The sequence below is a fragment of the Octodon degus genome, unplaced genomic scaffold, assembly GCF_000260255.1.
Source record: "Octodon degus isolate 3935 unplaced genomic scaffold, OctDeg1.0 scaffold00075, whole genome shotgun sequence".
Classification (NCBI taxonomy): Eukaryota; Metazoa; Chordata; class Mammalia; order Rodentia; family Octodontidae; genus Octodon; species Octodon degus.
The window spans coordinates 474,821-492,911 of NW_004524651.1; the positions used below are offsets into that span (position 1 = coordinate 474,821).

General features: G+C 40.2%; 1 protein-coding gene across 1 annotated transcript in view; it reads right to left on the reverse strand.

Moving 5' to 3' along the window:
- Impact (impact RWD domain protein) overlaps nucleotides 1-17,450 on the reverse strand; it is a 32,980-nt gene extending 15,530 nt beyond the window's left edge. Inside the window, exons 1-6 of the mRNA XM_023720391.1 lie at nucleotides 17,217-17,450; nucleotides 15,909-15,961; nucleotides 13,938-14,000; nucleotides 7,019-7,104; nucleotides 2,282-2,404; nucleotides 786-883 (exon numbers count right to left, since the gene is read on the reverse strand). Of these exons, the coding sequence (XP_023576159.1) occupies nucleotides 786-883; nucleotides 2,282-2,404; nucleotides 7,019-7,104; nucleotides 13,938-14,000; nucleotides 15,909-15,961; nucleotides 17,217-17,450 (657 nt within the window). The remainder of the gene's footprint in view (nucleotides 1-785; nucleotides 884-2,281; nucleotides 2,405-7,018; nucleotides 7,105-13,937; nucleotides 14,001-15,908; nucleotides 15,962-17,216) is intronic.
- Nucleotides 17,451-18,091: the final 641 nt, after the last annotated feature.

Here is an 18,091-nt window from a genome sequence, read left to right on the forward strand (position 1 = left end):
TCACAATGCAATTTTTAAAAAAATTATTATTTAACTTCTCATATAGAAATACAACAGCTTCATGCATCAATAAAGTTAAGGCTGGGTTACATGATTGAAAGAAGAAAGGCAAAGACTGAGGAATAGTTTCTCAGGCACTCCATTTACTCCCTTGGGTTGGAATAAGGTCACCTAACAGAAACAAGGTCACCAAAACCCATGAGGCAGAAGGCAAGACCTGGCTCGCACCTCTTGTCTTCCATGCTCTCTGTCGGACAACAGAGGGATGGACTCAAGCTTCACAGAACTCCCTCTCAACACAACTCCCACTCAACAGGACCAATAATTTTCTCTTGCCAGCTATTAAACATCACAGGTTCCTACAATAACACGACTTCTTACAGAGGAGCTAAGGCCCAGATAGAGCTTAGCTGCAATTTTGAAAGCAATGACACAAAGAAAACGATTTACAGTAACATGGAAGTTGGAAAAGTTACATTTTTTTTTCAATAAAGGAGATTGGACCCAAGGCCTTTGCATTGAACTACAGCCTCGGCCCATTTTTATTTTTTTGAGACGACATCTCTTGCTGAAGCACTAAATTGATCAGGCTGTTCTTGAAGTTGCAATCCTCCTGGCTCAGCCTCCCACAGTGCTATGATTACAAGCATAAGCCCCTGTACCCATCTGATTAACTTACATGACAACTGAACCTAAGAATAACAATTAGGGGATTAACATAAACGCATTTACTTAAATCACTTTAGTAAAACAGTGTTGAAGTAAGCTGGACACAGTAACTTTACCTGCTTAGGACAAACTACCGGAGCCAAGTGAGCCTGAAAAGTGCTTCTTCGGTCTGTAATGGGAATGCCATGATCAACTGGAGGCAATTCTTCTATTTCTACAAATTTAAAGAATTAATTTATTTTTTTAAAACATCTTGCAGTCGACCTGGCAATGGGGAAGGAGGACTTGGAAATAAATGTAAATTAAATGGCAAATTTAAACTAAGATAGTTATTAATAGTAGACTATTTGCTTTATAAAAATACCTTTTATTTTATAAGAATACAGTTTATAATTTTCACCTGTCAAGGTCACTCAGTGAAAATGGAAGGGTTAGGGCTCAAATCCTTGACTATTATAGTAGTTTAAGCTGGTACACTCTCTAGTACAATATTTAATTTCTAAAAATGCAAGGGGTCCTGAGAACAAAGATTGACAGCTGTTAATATTCTACAACTTATATACTGATTCTGCTGTTGGTAGACTCTTGGTTGGGAAACCTGACTTTATACTGTATGATTATAATATAATACCTTATAATGAAACTAGTCCTACTACAGGTAATGGAATGCATCATTACTATGTCCAACTGATACTCCACTAAAAGCCTCATGATTTCCAGTTATTCTGCATCTTCCGCAAGGCTAAGAATCATCAAGTAGCCTTAGCCCTGATGAGAAATTTAACCACCCTGGCTTGTGCAACCTGTCTCCTTCAGCAAGCAAAGCTACACAAGACCAAAAGCCAGGTTTATGCAGAACGCTGGGCCCTCCTCTGATACTTCCCTCTTGTTAAGCTGGCTTTGAATATTGTACTAATACAGTAAGAGGTCAAACACGGCAGACGCGTCAAGGTGAACTGCAGACCTACTGTGCTATTTATTATAGTTGATTTGCACCCTTTTTCTTTAGTTGGTGGATCTTGTTTCCTGAAAGTCTATAAAATTGACAAATACATAAATGATTACAATATAGCTATTTGGGTTGAAGCACCAGGAGGCAGCCTACGTCTCCTCTCCAACCCTTCATCTCCCCATCAGCCCCTCTCGCTAGACCTGGGGCCCCACTAAAAAACCTTCCATTTCTCAGGACACTGTTTAAGAGCTACTGCAAAATGGGACAGGCGACTGCTCGCCTTCAGTAAAGGAATGTTCCCTCAGTTCTACGATGGCCTTGCAAGACACTTAGGGAAATGGATGATAACACAGAACACTTTAAAAAGCAGGGTATGAACTGAAAATATTAATAGCCTACCTTAGCTTCAGTTTTTATCATCATTAAATCAAATGTCTAGAAAGTAGTTTTTAAAAAAGTGAATTTCTGTTAACTCAGAATTCGGATAGGTCTGGGAAACATCCAAATGGACAAAAGGCAGAGAAAATAATAAATCCTAATTACCCGAAAACTAGTAACTACTTCCTAAGTTGGCTTACTAACTTTCTATGTCATCCCAAAGAATGGCACATACTACTACAGATTCACTCTCTCAAAAGAAACCAGTTAGTAACATTATACCTGGCTGATGCTCACTGAAGTCATAATCAAATGTTCTATATAGTTTTTCTGGGTCATATTCTAAAAAGAGATCATCTTCATAGTCATCGTCTTCCTCTTCAGTCTTCTTCTCTACAACCGGGCCTACGTGGATACGAGATATTATGGATGATTTATAAAACAAGTACGAAACTGCACTAAAAAATGAGTAAGTCTTAATCTCTAGACACTATTCTTCAACAGAAGAAACCAGAATTCTATTTCCTCACCACAGAATTCGAATGAAAAAAAGGCAGAAGACAGAGATCCCCATTAGGTAAACACTGCAGTAATAACATGTGGCGTGCTCACAAAATACTACTTTTTTGAAAATGATCACACGAAAAGCCACATCGTCATTAATGCCCTTCACAATACTCTCCCTCATCTCCAACACACTTAGCCCACTGTTCTGGTCACTTTTCCAAAGCTGTTCTGTCCGTAAGCACACTGCTGTGGCTCCCTTGGTGCCTCGAATTCATTCAAAGTATTTGCTTCTCGTGATCGTTTTAACTCTAAGGAAGATCCACTCAATAAGGTAGGTAAGGACACATCACAATGTTTCTATGGGCCTCGTTTTCTACTAGCTGGAACTTGGCAGCAGCATTCACCATGTTTTCTTTGTTGTTGTTATATATTTGGTTGTTACAGGGTCTCACTACGCCGCTCAGACTCATAGTGATCCTCCTGTTTTTCAGCCTCCCCAGTGCCACAATTACAGGCATGCGCCACTATGCCTGGACTCTGTGGCCAGCTCAGCATGCCTCGGGGCAGGGCAGGCACAGCATGTGATACCAGGGTTTAGCCACAGTCCCTGTACTGGCCTAAGCGTGCCTAAGCAGGCGCTTTGGTCTGCTGAGCTATCTCACCAGCCCTCACCATGTTTTTTATCATACCACATAAAACCATAAAAAGGAACTTGCAGAACTGCTTCAGGAAGTGGCAAGAATAATAGAGTAAGTGTGTTCAAAGTGAGAGGGAGGATTATGTGGGGTTTAACGGCAATGTGCCCTTTACTATACAAATTTTAAATTTAAATACATACCATATTTTTTGATCAGTCCTTGTTTTGTTGACCAGATCCATTTAAGGATACCAAAATTTCTATATTGGCCCAAGTTTAAAAGGGAACAGGAGATAAGCACAGCCGCAGAGTATATTCCTCAAGAGAGACAGTAATGTGGTAGTAATTTTACTGACTTGTCTGGGCCACAGTATCCAGACTGTACCCAATAATAGCCAAGGCATCCATATTAACTAGTGTTTTTAACTGGTTTAACACTAGCCTGGATGTTTCTGTGAAGGTATCGTTAGGTGAGATTAACATTTAAATGAAATGATTTGGGGCTGGTGAGATGGCTCAGTGGTCTAAAGCACCTACCTAGAATAAGCTGTAGCAAATCAGAGGGACCACGGTTCAATCCCCCAGCACCACATGCCAGCCAGCCCCGCCCCCTGGTGGACTGAACTGGCCACACACACACACATAAATAAATAAAAAATTTTAATAAAATAAAATAAATGAAATGATTTTAAATGAAACATTTTGGCCCTCACAATCTAAGAAATCATCTCATCTAATCAGTTCAAGACCTTAATTCTAGATTACCCTCCACAGAAGAAGAGGGCATTTTCTCAGTAGACAACCTTCGGGCTCAGAGTGCAGCATGAAGCCTCCGTGGGTATTCAGCCTGCTGGCCTTCCTTGTGGATTTTGGACTTGTAGCCCTCCACAACCATGGAAGTCAATTCTTACAGTAAATCCCTCCCTGTACACAGAAACACACAGCCCTATCGAGTCTGTTTCTCTGGGAAACCTTAACAGAGTAACTTCACAGTGGAGACTTCTGGCCCATGTTACCTTCACCAAGGGATCAAGGCAAACATCGCCAATAATATAGTGTAATGATACAATCTGGATAGGACACACTGTGAATAACACAATGACATTTCATGGTAGCCATGCTGAATAGCTAATGTCACTTCAACTATTAGGAAACACAAGGCAAAACTAAACTGAGGGCAGTCAACAGAATAAATTAGCAGTACTTTTCAAAGGAGGAGACACAGACAGAGACAGAGAGACAAAGATATTAAGGGTAATGTAGAATCCTAACCAGAGTCCTATAACCACAAAAAGGTTATTAGTGAGATAAGTGAATAAATTCCTTAGTTCACTTAAAAGTGTTGCACCTATATCAGTTCCCTGTCCTTTCTGGCTGTTTTGTTAGTGGCACCAGAGACTGAACCCAGGGCTGCTCCACCGCTGAGCCGCGGTCCCAGCCCCTTCGCTGTGAGGCCTGGTCTCCCTGAACTGCCCAGGCTGGTCCTCCCACCTGAACTTCCACAGTAGCTGGGCTTATGGGTGGGCGCCACCACGCTCAGCAGCATTTCCTGCTCTCGAGCTCTTTCTACTATTCCTGTATGCTTAAAACTTGTCTAAATGTGGCATGTACACAAAACAGAGCACTGCCCAGCCATAAAGGAGGCTGCATTTGAGTCGTCTGTAGGAAGGTGGACACGCTCCGAGATCAAAACAGCAGAAGAAGTAAAGCAGACATGGAAAGCTATCACCACCTAGTCTCTCTTGTATGAGAAACCCAAGGTATATTTAATGAGCAAGCGAAAAGGGGAGCCACAGGAAACAGGGAGGCAGGCCTTGCAGAAAGGGGACAAGGGGAGGGAAGGGGGCCGAAAAGGATTACAGTGTTGTCTATACCAGCTCCCCGCAATGTATGCATCCAGTGTGTATCGCAAACATGTAACACAAAAAAAATAAAATAAAATTACTTCCCATTAAAAATGAAAATAGTTTGCATAATTCAAAAATCAAAATTTCTATTCTAGAAAAACAATCAAAAAACTTAGAAGTTTAACAATAAAACAGGAGCTGGCGAGATGGCTCAGTGGTCTAATGCACCTACTTGGAACAAGCTTGGCAAAGCACAGGGACCACGGTTCGATCCCCCAGCACCACATGCCTGCCAGCCCCACCCCCTGGTGGGCTGAGCTGCCCCCCACAATAAATAAATAAATAAATGTTAAAAAAATAAATAAAAATAAAGATTTAAAATTAAAAAAAACAAAACAATAAAACAAAAATGAAATTACTTGACAAGTAGATGCCCTAGAAAGGAAAGTTCTCTTGACAGACCCTGATCCTAGCTCTTACCCTCATTAGTTCTCCATAATTATTAATTAATCCTTGCCTTTTAATATAAAATCTGCAAAAACAATTTTTTAAAAAATCCAAACAAATTTTCTAAAAGTCAAAACGTTGAAGTATATAACAGAAATTAATAACTCTGAAATGCAAAGAGTAGCTATAGTATGTATAATTATAGGCAGGAAAAGGAAAATGTCAGTTTTCATATCAATTTTTAAAATCTATAAGAGTTGAACTGACTAAACTTCTCAGAATCCTAAATTATTACAGACATACATTCCATTTCTGCAATTGTTCCAACTGAGAAAGGCAAGTACTATATTTTGAGAATTCTGAGAGCACTTTCCTCACGGACGCCTTGAAATACAGCAAAATCAGAATATGGACCACAGAATGTTAACAAAAATGTTTCAAAAATGTCTAGAATAAGCACTTAGCTCAGTTGTTTAACGCCTGCTCAGGCAGAGGCAGTCAGGAGCAGGATACCGCAGTTCAAGCCCGAGCTCCGCCTGCCCTTCAGGCAGCCAGAGCCACAAAAAAAAAAAAAAAAATCTAGAATATTGTTATGCCACGTATCAGCATAGAAGCAATACAAACATTTGTTTCTATAGCAACATAAAAAAATGCTCTGGAAAATAATATATACTACTATCAACTGTAAATGGTTACAGATTTCGATAAGAGAGTTCTAAATAATTGGTTCCCTGTAAAGAATCTTTTATTTATTTATTTTATCTTTTTGCAGAACCGGGGATTGAACTCAGGTCCTTGCGCTTGCCAGGGAAGAGCCATGTCCCCGGCCCCAAGAACCTTTGAAGACATTTGTAACTACTGAGGTTCTTTTTTAATCTCTCTTTCACCTCACACTGAAAATAATTCTATCAGTGGTAACAAAATGCTCCTCAGAAATCTTACCAGGTTAAATGGAGCTGCTTTTCTTTTTACAAGGCCTTTGTGTAAGTAGAACAAAAATTAGCGAAATGAGGTAGTAGAAGGCTTCCATACTGTCCCTCACTTAGCGACTCGATAAAAGTTTAATAATAGAGGAACACATCAATTTTCAAATTTTCTGCTAGTAATGATGGCTGAACAACTTTGGAAATACACTGAAAGCCACTTCAAAATATACTTCAAAAGGGTGAACAATCACAGCATGTCAATTATTGATCTCAGAAAAACACTTCCAAGTTTAGTTTAGTATCTTCACATTGGTCAAATTGTTTTTCTGTATATGCTAAATTCACTTAAAGCTAAAACCTAATTGATACACATTATTTGTAGCCTCTTGAGGCATGTTACAAAGTTCATATTAACAGATAGGTATATTTTGGACTCAAGTTCATTCATCATAAAATGATATAAAAGTATAAAATCAAACCAGAGACTAAGCCTCATAGAAAGAAATTACCATAATTACATATGTAAATGAACTTTTGAGAGAAACTTCAAAACCAGGACAAATTTTTATAAGAAAAATAAAATGAGTTAGAATATCTACATGAAAATGCAACCATTACAAGTTCAAAGAACAATGATAGACTTCTTCAAACCTACCAGGTTCTTCCAGCTGAGATTTTCGTATTAGAACATCTCTTATTTTCTCCACCCACAGGTAAAGAATACTTTCACCAATATTGTCTCTAAACAAAATTCAGGGGAAAAAATTTAATTTCAAAAAATGTCCTTTTCAATTTCAAGAAAATAGGGACAGTTATAGTTCAAAGCATTATGAAAAAACTAATCATAACTTTTCCAAAAATTTGATTAAAAGATAAGGTTTACCAATATTCATATGTATTTAATGTAAATCAGTTATATCAACATTTAAAATTCCAATTTGCCCCCAAAATTAACTTAGCATATTTTCCACAACAGTTGCGACCACAGAAGAAAGATTTCTGAACTTGAGCTGGATGTACTACACAGAAGTAAACACGACTGCGCTTCTATCAGAGGACAGAACTTCACTTTTGGGTTTTGTTGTTGTTGTTGTTTTGTTTTGGTGGGGGGGATGGTGTTGAGACAGGGTCTTGCTGTGTCATTCAGGCTGGCCTCCAACTCCTGGGCATCCTCTTGCCTCAGCCTTAGCAGTGCTGTCATTACAGACATGCGCCACCACGCCCACTGATTCTCAGCACTGATGTCCAAACACTGCTTGCTTTTCTAAACTTTAATTTGTGTGTGTGTGTGTGTGTGTGTGTGTGGCCAGCTCAGCCCACCAGGGGGCGGGGCTGGCTGACATGTGGTGCTGGGGGATTGAACCGTGGTCCCTGTGCTTTGCCAAGCTTGTTCCAAGTAGGTACTTTAGACCACTGAGCCATCTCACCAGCCCACTTTTCTGAACTTTTTAAACAACTTCAAATCATTTATCTGGTATACATGTCACTTAGTACACTTTTTTTTTTTTAGTAGACTTTTTTCAACAAAAAATATGCAAAATTCAGGGAACTCCTTCAGGGAGTCAATTTGTAAGACCTAAAAGAAAAATCAATTCAATAAATTAATATTCATACCTTGTTTTGGACAAAATATTTTATTATCTATTTGATTCTAAACAACGTTTAGCTGACTCAACTTCAAAAGACCACTGAGAAAAAGAATGTGTCGTGGGTCTGATAGTCAAGTCCGTGGTTATGTAATAGCAACAGCAATAAACTAAAAGGCCAAACATCTACTCTTCTAGTAATGACACCAATTTTAGGTTAGTAGCTTTGGTATGTGTTTCAAATGTCACCGCACTACTCTGTAGCAACACTTGCCCTCTTTCCTTCACAGTTCCCCTGGAAACCATTCTCTTTGCCACCACTCATCAGCAAAGAAAACTTGCAAAACAAGCACAAAGAAAACCTTTATTTTCTAACAATTTGATGCCCTCAAACCCTACCTCATACATGGATACCTGCTAACATTAATATCAACCTCTATGCATCTTTTTTATAACCTCTTTTTTTTTTTCAGAACCAGGGATCAAACTCAGGCCCTTGTGCTTGCCAGGGAAGCACTTATTCCACTGAGCCATCTTATAACCTCTTTTTAGAGAGAATGAAAGTCAACTGAAGAGGTTTTTTCCAATTGAGAATGTTGGCAAATGTCCTTTAAAAAATTCTCACCCCATCCCCATCTTCTCCATGAGCTGGCCTAGGACAACATTAGGTAAAATATATTGAGTACACACAAAACCCCAAACCCACCTATATATATACTGATACACAGAAGGAAAAGAACTTACAGGGATCAATTAACTTGTTCCAAGATGGCCCTACAAGCAGTAAAAAGCCCACAGCTAGAGTAAGAACCAGGATGAGGCGGTTCGAAACTCAAGTCAGCTATTTTTCACTCTGCCACCAAGTAGCTATGTATGACCTTACTCTGCCACTTGAACTCTCAGAGTTGGTTTCCCGACCTACAAGATGAAAGGTTTAAAGTAATTTGCCTTTAAATGTCTACAATTCCTGCTTAGAAGAAATAAAAAAATTTACAAGCTTTCCTGTTTGAAAAAGTGAAAAACTTACATGACTGCTTTTCAAGTGAATCTATCTCAATCCATTCCACAAATCTTCTAATGGCCTCTTGTATATCACCCACTTTGCACTGCCCTGGGGGGATGCTAGTGACCCACACAATGGGTCCCCTTCCTCAGTGTGTGTAACCGCTATGCTAACAGAAAATAGTTTCGCAGACAGTTCTTTGTTCTGATCTTATCCTACTGCATTCTTCACATCATCCTTCATAATGATACTAATGTGATACTAATTTCTCTACTTACTACACGCTCTACCCATGACACATAAAATATGCTTTGGGAATATAACCTCAGTTAATCCTTACAACCACAGTTTAAGACAGGAAAATCACCCCTCAGTAAATTCACATTAACACTTTAAAGAAAGAAAAAAGAAAACACCTAGAAGAATTTTTACAACTAACAAGTAATTTCCCACAATAATAAAGACGAAGTCACTTCAGATTGCGTCCCTCCTGACCCATGGCTCCCTGCACAGCCATACACAACAACACCGGTCAGCATCACGTATTGACTACTTCCTTCTTCACCAGCATTTAATGAGACTGTTACTGAAAATTCAACAAAAAGAGCTAAAAGTGCTTATAAAAAGTTGCCTGGGTAAAATGAAAATCTTTTCTTTAAGCCCTAAAAGTCTACCACTAAGTCAGGCTTGGGATACACACCTATAACCCCAGCTAACTTGGAAAGCTGGTGCAGAAGACAGAAGGTTATCAGCTTGAAGCCAGCCTAGGCAACCAGCAAAGCCATCTGAAAATTTAAAAATAGAAAGGGCTGGGAATGCAGCAGTCCCTGGTTCAATTCCTAGAAATGACAAGGCGAGGGACCTTCTTTTTTTTTTTTTTTAGTTTATTTTTACTGTTACTACTACATCTGTGTTTTCTCTGAAGACAATAATTTGTTCCTATTTTTTAACTATCCACTAGAATTGAGAGTGATTCTTACCTGAACAACAAGGTTTTAAACTCTGGTCACTTTAATGAATTCTTATACAGAAACAGACTCCAAAGTGACCCAACTTGGGAGTCCAATCTCCTGAACCTTTCTTCTCCTCAAATGGTCCTGGAAGAAGGATCTCAAATACTACAACCTCTCGTACAAAACTTGAGAACTACTCATTACAGACTGAGATGCTAGGTTTTTATTTATAAATTCAAATTATAAATTTTGTAGATTCAAATTATGATAAAAGAACTAAATACACTATGGGACAAAATCTGTTTCAACTTGAGTATTTTATTCGATCTAGTCTGTGAGTAACTTAAATAGCAATCCAATGTAGAAAAACAAAAAAAAAAAGTCAAACTACTTCTGACTCTGTTTCTACCTATGGTTCTAACTTTTGTAGCTTTCATTTTCCAGCATTAACTTTTTTTTTGTAACAGGATCAAACTCAGGACCTTGCGCTTGCCACTGGTCTATATCTCTGGCCCTTTTTTTGTTGACTTAACAACAATAAAAAGATTCATGGATGGTAGCCTTGTAAGCTCTATAACCTTAAACTCATCACTTGATCCCAATTTCAGGCCTCATTTTCTCAAAAGGATGCAACTGAATGATACAATCCCCGCAGTCCTAACAACAAAAACAGCTAACTGCTTGCTATCATGTATATCTTGAATGACTGCCTACCCACTCAAAAAGAAAGAGAAAGCCCCTTTGTCAAGGGCTTGGCTCCCAGGTAGTATTATCAGGAGGTCATAGAACCCTGAAGAGTGAGTACTTGCGCAGGTCTTCAGGTCACTGTGGACATGTGCAGAGAAGCTGTGGACCCAAGGTCCTACCACCTCCCCTCCCCTCCCCCCTCCTCCCCCTGTCCTTCCCCCTCACTCTGTAACTCACCCTCTGAGTCTTACTTCTCTGTCCTGTGCTCCTGCCATGAGGAACTGCCTGAGAAAGGGGACCAACTCATCACGCTAGAACCTCCACAACTGGAGACAGGAGCCCTACAATTTGTCATAGTAAAAGAGCACTAACATTGATTTGCTAAACTCTGAAGACGTCAACTGCTTCATGCCTACACGGTTTTGCTCACACAGGTCTCTCTACCAGCAAAGTCCTCTGTCGATTTCCTGGAAAACTGCGTGCTAAATCATCTTCCCAGTGGAATCCACACTGACAGTCTTCTTCACACGTTCAGAGACAGCTTGCTGCTAAAACTTCAAAGAATGCTACCACAACACCTGGACAGAACTGCTGGGTAACCATCTCACTACACTGCGTTGGTACACACTCATCTTAATTTGTGTGTGCGCATGTATGGTGCTGGGGATCAAACCCAGGGCCTCACATGTGCTAGGGAGGCACTCTTACCAATGGGCTACACACCAAGCCCTTTCATCTCTATCAGTAAACCCCAAATTCCTACCAGGGTGTTAGTACACAGGAGATGCTCAATAAACATTTACTGGAAAAAAACTATTTTCTTTCTTACCTTCCTACATAAGTTGCAACTAACCACAGATTATCTTCTTATCTAGGTAAAAATAAAATGTAGCACTCAAAATGATGCTAAATGTACAGTGCTATATTTAGAATCATACAAAGTATAAACATTAATAACTGTTCACTCATTCATTATGATTAACTTTTGAAGTTCAAAATTTTTTTACATACTGCCCCCTGCTGGAAGTACAAACATGATTAAAATGTGTTATGAAAACCTGTTGAAGATATACCATAAAAACACGTATTTCTATTTAGGCAAGAGTTTAAAAACATTTCCATTAGACTATGGTTACGCAAGCACTTTTAAGCAAACAATGTGACCCATATTTCATCTTTAAAACAAACTGCTTTGTGAATTTTGAACATTCCCCAAATTAAACTAGTTAGAGGAGGTAGGCAAGTTGTATCCTATGGAATGCTACCTCTTAGTAAAAAGAAGAACTTTGGAGACAGGAAAAGGGTGCATGGGTAGCCAGTGTAGACGGATGACATTGTGCATGAGCAGGAAAAAAAATCTGAAGAATGTGACTAATGTGATGGAAATTAAGCGTGGAAATATGCTCAAGAAAAAAGAAAGTGGTCAGTACCACCAGGTTACAGAGATTGTTTAAGACACTAGCTTAAAAACAACCAGCAGATACAAAATTAAGACATCAAGGGTGAACAAATTTGCAGTACTGTCCACTTATTCTACTTTAGGGGAGGAAAGCTGGCAAACAGCCAATGGATTACACAAAATCGTGTTAGGAGTACAACGTTGGAGGGGCCAGAGAACGGATATCAAAAAATGGATGCAATAACGTTTGCATTCTGAGAGTAAGCACAACCAATAAAGGGAGAGCAAGAAAGACCAAGCCTCTTCTAAGAAGGAACAAGTGAAATGGATTCCACAATGACTTACCATTTTCTAATGAAATATTTTGGGAGGAAAAGAAACCTGGCCTGGATCCCAAGGATACAAAAGTGTACCAAGTGGGGCGCCCACCTAGAGCATACAACAGAATCCTTACTAGTGCCTGTATTAGAAAAAACTAGTATTCCAGAATATTATTTGTTTTAATAAATTAACATATCTTTTTAAAACCAATCCAAATCAATTGTATTTTCTCTGGACTTATGTAGCAGCCTAACTGGTATCCCACATCTTTTTTGATTCTCTATTTTTTAATGTACCTGGTACAGGGTCTCACCATGCAGCTTGGACTCATAGCGATCTTCCAGCCTCAGCCTCCCCAGCCCTGGGATTACAGGTGTGTGCCACCACGCCCCGCCTCCATGGCTGGCTCAGCAAGCTCAGCAATGGAGCCAGAGCGGCATGTGGTGGCAGGGTTCGAACCCCAGTCCCTGCGCTCGCCTAGGCCGGCGCTTACGCTGAGCTATCCCGCTGGCCCTCTCACATCTATTCCTGCCACCTTCCGATCAGTTTCCACACAGAAACAAGGATCTTTCAAAATGATACTTTTATCACTGTCACCCTACTTAAAATACTAATTCCAATTTTCTTAAATAAACATAAAAACCCGTAAGACAGTCTACAGAGCTCTACAGGACCTTCCCTGGTCAGTGTCCTCATTGCTGTCCTGCATGGAGACCTTTCACGCATGCTGCGGCCTTGCTAGAGCTGGCTCCACCCAGTTAATTCAGCCCTTTCTCAAGCAAGCTGCCCTGACCTCCTGGAAGTCTTGCTTCAAATTCAGTAGCCCTTGGGGAGATAGCTCGGTAGAATAAGTGCCTGCCTGGTAAGTGCAGGGTCCTGAGTTCAATACCCAGTACCGGGGGAGGGTGGGGGGGGGAGACAAGACTGTCCTGAGTGTGACAATTGAAGTAAAGATTATTAAAAAAAAAAAAAAATTCAGCAGCCCAGCATGCCTGTGTTCCTTTTGCAGAGCCTATCATGGCTAGTTTTATATTCACTTTAACAATATTAATAGCCATCTCTCCCCTTCTATCAACTCTACATGCCATGGGAATAATGGGGTTCCTTCTGCTTTGCTGAGACGTGTGTGTCGAGGGTCACACACAGTGCCTGCCAGGAGGATCAGATGAGTGAAGAAAGGAAAGACAGTGCATCAGCTCTACTCTTAGGACCTAAACAAGAGAAGCTGCCAAACTTCAGCATGCAAGTTAAGTAAAATTAACTAACTAGCTTTAACTGGAGCTAATTAAATGTTTTCAGTCTAGTGAACACTAGTTGGAATTCTGCTGTCATCAATTCCATGAAAATATGCAAACAAAAGCAAAATCTTCTCATTTATTTCTGTGAGCTAGCTAAGTGTTTCTTAAATCTATTAGCTCTAAATATTGTATTTTTGTATCTATATAGAAGTCATATCAAATATATATACAAAATACATAACTTTTCCAGATCTCTTCAAGTCAGTTTTTGGTCATGGAAAGGTAGTATCACAAAAACAGCTGAGAAGAGGCACTAATCATATCATGTATTTAACAAACACTCCAAACAGAATCAGTAATGAATTGTCTTAATCATCTGTCACTTACATATATATTTCTTCAAGGCTGTTGGATATATTCACACGTTCTTGCCCTCTAAGCCATGGGGCACTAAGATTGAATAAAACACAATAAAGATCGTCAAGGGTTGTGTTTACAATTGAAACATAATTTACTGATTAACTGATGAATTAGTTTTAATGAACTTTGTTTTGTTTTGAGACAAAGTCTCACTGTGCAGCTTAGGCTGGCCTTGCATTCACTCTGGAGCCCAAGCTGGCCTTGAACTTCCCAAGGAGCCTCTGCCCCCGCCTCCTGAGTGCTGGGATTGCAGACCTGTGTCACCAGACCCCACCAGCGTTAACTTTTCAAAAGTATTTATTTTCATTAAAGTGTTGTCTTCTATTTGTATAAGCCTATACAGATCCAAAATACTGTCTCTAGCATTAATTTCCTCCTCCTCAAAAAGCATGACAAAATCAATACCAGTATTGTTCAGTTTTAATGGTTTAAAAAACATAAATGACTCCAAAGGGTATCATAAACCCACCCAAGTTCATATATATGGAATAGACGTTGGAATCTAAATTTCCACGCTCACAATATTTGCCACAAGTTCCCAATGTTTTTCTGACTTAGATCTTTAGAACAATTCTAACTGCCATGATGGCATAGCAAAAAACAAACAAACAATAAATCAGTAAAGATATTTATCTTATAAATGTTCTATATTTGTCATTTGCAGCCTGGGGAGATAGGTCAGTGGTCTAAGCACCCGCCTGGCCAGCACAAGGACCCCGGGTTCAATCCCTGGTACTGCATGCCATGCTGGCCCAGGAACCTTGGGTGCCACGCCAGCCACCGAAACTGGGCATGGTGGTGCACACCTGTAATCCCAGTGCTGGGAAGGCTGAGGCAGGAGGATCACTATGAGTCCAAGCTGCATAGTGAGACCCTGTACCAAATAAATAAATAATTTTTTAAAAATTTATTATTTGCAATAAAGGAAAATAAAAATTCACAGAACCATTTTTATTAGCAATTTTTATGGTTATGGTTTTTAAATGATCTCTCAAAAATAATACTGTTAATAGGTAAATATGTTGAGTAAGACTTTTTATGGAAACTTGTTCATACAGTGCATACGCTCTACTCGCACAGGTCAAAAGGGCAAGGCAGGTCACATGCCACTTGCATCATCAGGTCATTACCCATAAAGATTAACCTGGACTTCTTAAGAAAATGGCTCTTCAGTAACAAGGGAAAAAGGGGAAGGAAACCACCAGGTTTTGAGGAAGAAAGGGTGAAGCTGAAGTTCACCACGGAAGTGAGGTTTGGTCAGTAGGAGCAGGGCAGGAGAAACGCTCAGGGGCAGGGTTTCCAAATCACTGGGCAGGAGACGGGAAGGTTTTCTTCCCGTCTCTAAAGACAACTGTACAGCTCTTTTAATCCCTTCAAACTCCATGATCCTCTTTTATACAAGTAGTATATTTTAAGTAAGTATATCTTAAGTAGTATATTTTAGTTTTCATATCATTTTTATTTAAAAGCTTTGTATCAAATTGAAAAGGTGTTTTTAATTTGTTTACATCTTATTTATTTATTTATTGGTCTTTTTGAGACAGGGTTTCACTCTACAGTTCAAGCTGGCCTTGATCTCACTGTGTAGCCCAGGATGGTCTCAGCCTCACAACAATCCTTCTGCCTCAACCTCCCCAGTGCTGGGATTTTTTTTTTTTTTTTTTGCTCCGAATGGCTTCAGAGCAGGTTTGGCTGGCTTGAGTTGTGGGGATCGAACCACAGCAACCTGAGCCTGACTGCTTTGTTGAAGCAGCCACTTAAAGAACTGAGCTAAGGAGCAGCACCCCCCCCCCCAGTGCTGGGGTTACAGGCATGTGCCCCGGCTTAATTTCTATACATTGTAATAAGTGTTTTATACAAGCACAATGCACAGTACAGAAAAATACCTTTGAAAGTATAATCTTTGCATAAAAATACAAATGCAAGAAAATAGCTTACTTCAATTGATAAATAGGAGGAGCCGTGGCTGGGTACTCATTCGGCAGCACCACCTACAAAAACGAAACTGTTTACATCTTATCATAGTTCAGAAGTAACTGTATCTGTAAAGCTAATACTGAACAGATTTCCAGCTTGACATCCCATTGTTTTGTTACATCTTGAGAATCGCCTACTTGTATTCCTGCTTCTAAACTAGATATGTTGTTAGTGATATTGCCAAGATTGTAAAGAAAAACTATTTGCAGACAAAGTATAAAAGCAATGAAAATTAGAACAAAAAAGGGTAAAGAGGCCAGAGATGAAAAGAAAAGGAAAGCTGAAGCAGGGGGATTATGCCCAAACTCTAATGGGCAGGGGCATTACAATATTTTCTAGGTGTTTTTTGAAGAAATACTAATACTATGAATCTATTAAATATGGTATATAAAAATAACACATTTAAACGAACAAGAGATATTTCTTCTCAAATCAATGTTAAAGAAACGATACTGAAAAAAATTCATCTCAGTATTACTTATGTTGGAAGTACAGGCAGTAATCAAAGAATAAGCACGAATAAGGGGGGGAGAGGAAATAAGCAGAATAAAGATTCGCCATGTATAGGAACCTAACGTCCTCGATGATGGTAAACATTATAAGCCATAACACAAGCTAAGATTAGTGATATCAATAAGAATGAAAGTCAACAAGAATGAAAATCGAAGTGGGGAATTAGAGGAGGAAGGAGGGGCAGGGGGAGGGGCAGGGGATTACACAAGAAGCCATAGCAAGCACCTGGACCCCAGCCCCAAGACAACTGCCAACTGCACGTACTGCACACGCATACTAACAAATTCTTCAAAGAGAAAAGATGAGCACTAGGGCAGAAAGCCAAATTTATTTTATCCTAACTACAGTTGTTCTCAAAAAATGAGCATCTACTCTACACATTCTCCACACTGTTAACCTATTGCTCCTCATAAAAGTGAATCATCTCTCCCTTTGGACCCTCTCCTATTAGCCAGATGCAAAAATGAAAGGAAGTCCCATTCCAGTCTGTCAAAGTTATACAGGACTTTTAATAATTAAAAGAACAGGACAAGAAATATTGAAATAATAAAAGTATGAGTTCAGAGTGATCTGAGATTTAACCACTGGTGTTTAGAAAGTGAACCATGACAAAAGCCAAAACCAAATTTTGAAAATACTGCAATTCACGCAAAAATAACCACAAGAATAGTGGCCAATCATATAATCAATATGGTAATTTGAAAATGACTGTAGAGAAGCAGAAAAAAAAAAAAAGAAAGAAAGAAAAGAAAATACCTGCAAGCAAATTGTCCATTTGGGATGATCTTTATCGTCGTCGATTCTAATACAAAATACTCTGGCAGCGGCATCGACGACACACCACTCGTTCTCATAAATGGCTGACAATGCTTCGATTTCATCATTCTGAAAGGTGATTTTAAAAGTCAACCAACGTACAAGCCCTGGAAACCTAATCTTACGGGTCGCCACCACGTTCTGCTTCCTCAGCGTTCTCCCGAGCGGGGCCATCCTTAGCATCGCTGCAGCGCGGCTCCTTCTGCACCAAAACGCACGTCACTTGCACGTCCTGCAGTGAGGTTCTCAGGATAAGCACACCTCCTCTAACTGGTAATCCCCCAACCTCTGACAGCCTTGCCACCGTCCCTGTATTCCTGCTGAGCATCTACCTTATTTCCGTTCCTGACTTCTGTGGTTTTTTTTGTAATTTGGGCCGAGCGGATAGGTTTTCCTGTCTTTTTGGTCATCGGGCCTCAAGACAGTTCACAAATTATTCTCTAGGTTGGGGACTAAAAAGGAAAAAGCACTTGCTCCTAACGGTAAAAATATGGAGACCCTATACACTGCATTCAACACACGTGGCCCTCGAGTCCCGGAGGCCGCGCCCCAGGAGTGCCCACGTGCACCAAGCGCGGCGACGACTGCGACACTGGGGCGCGCAGGGGCTCGGGTCTGTGTCACTGAGGGTTCTTTCGCAAAGGTGCACGCGGGTTCTTGAGCGTCCAGTGACGGTGACGCTCCGGAGCGCGGGGCGGAACCGAGCTTCAGCCGCCGGCCGGGAGCGGCTGGGCGGATGGCCGAGGGCCGGCGGGTCACCGTCCCGAGCAGGCGGGCGGGACGCCGGGACGCGAGCAGCGCGGGGCAGGCGCGGC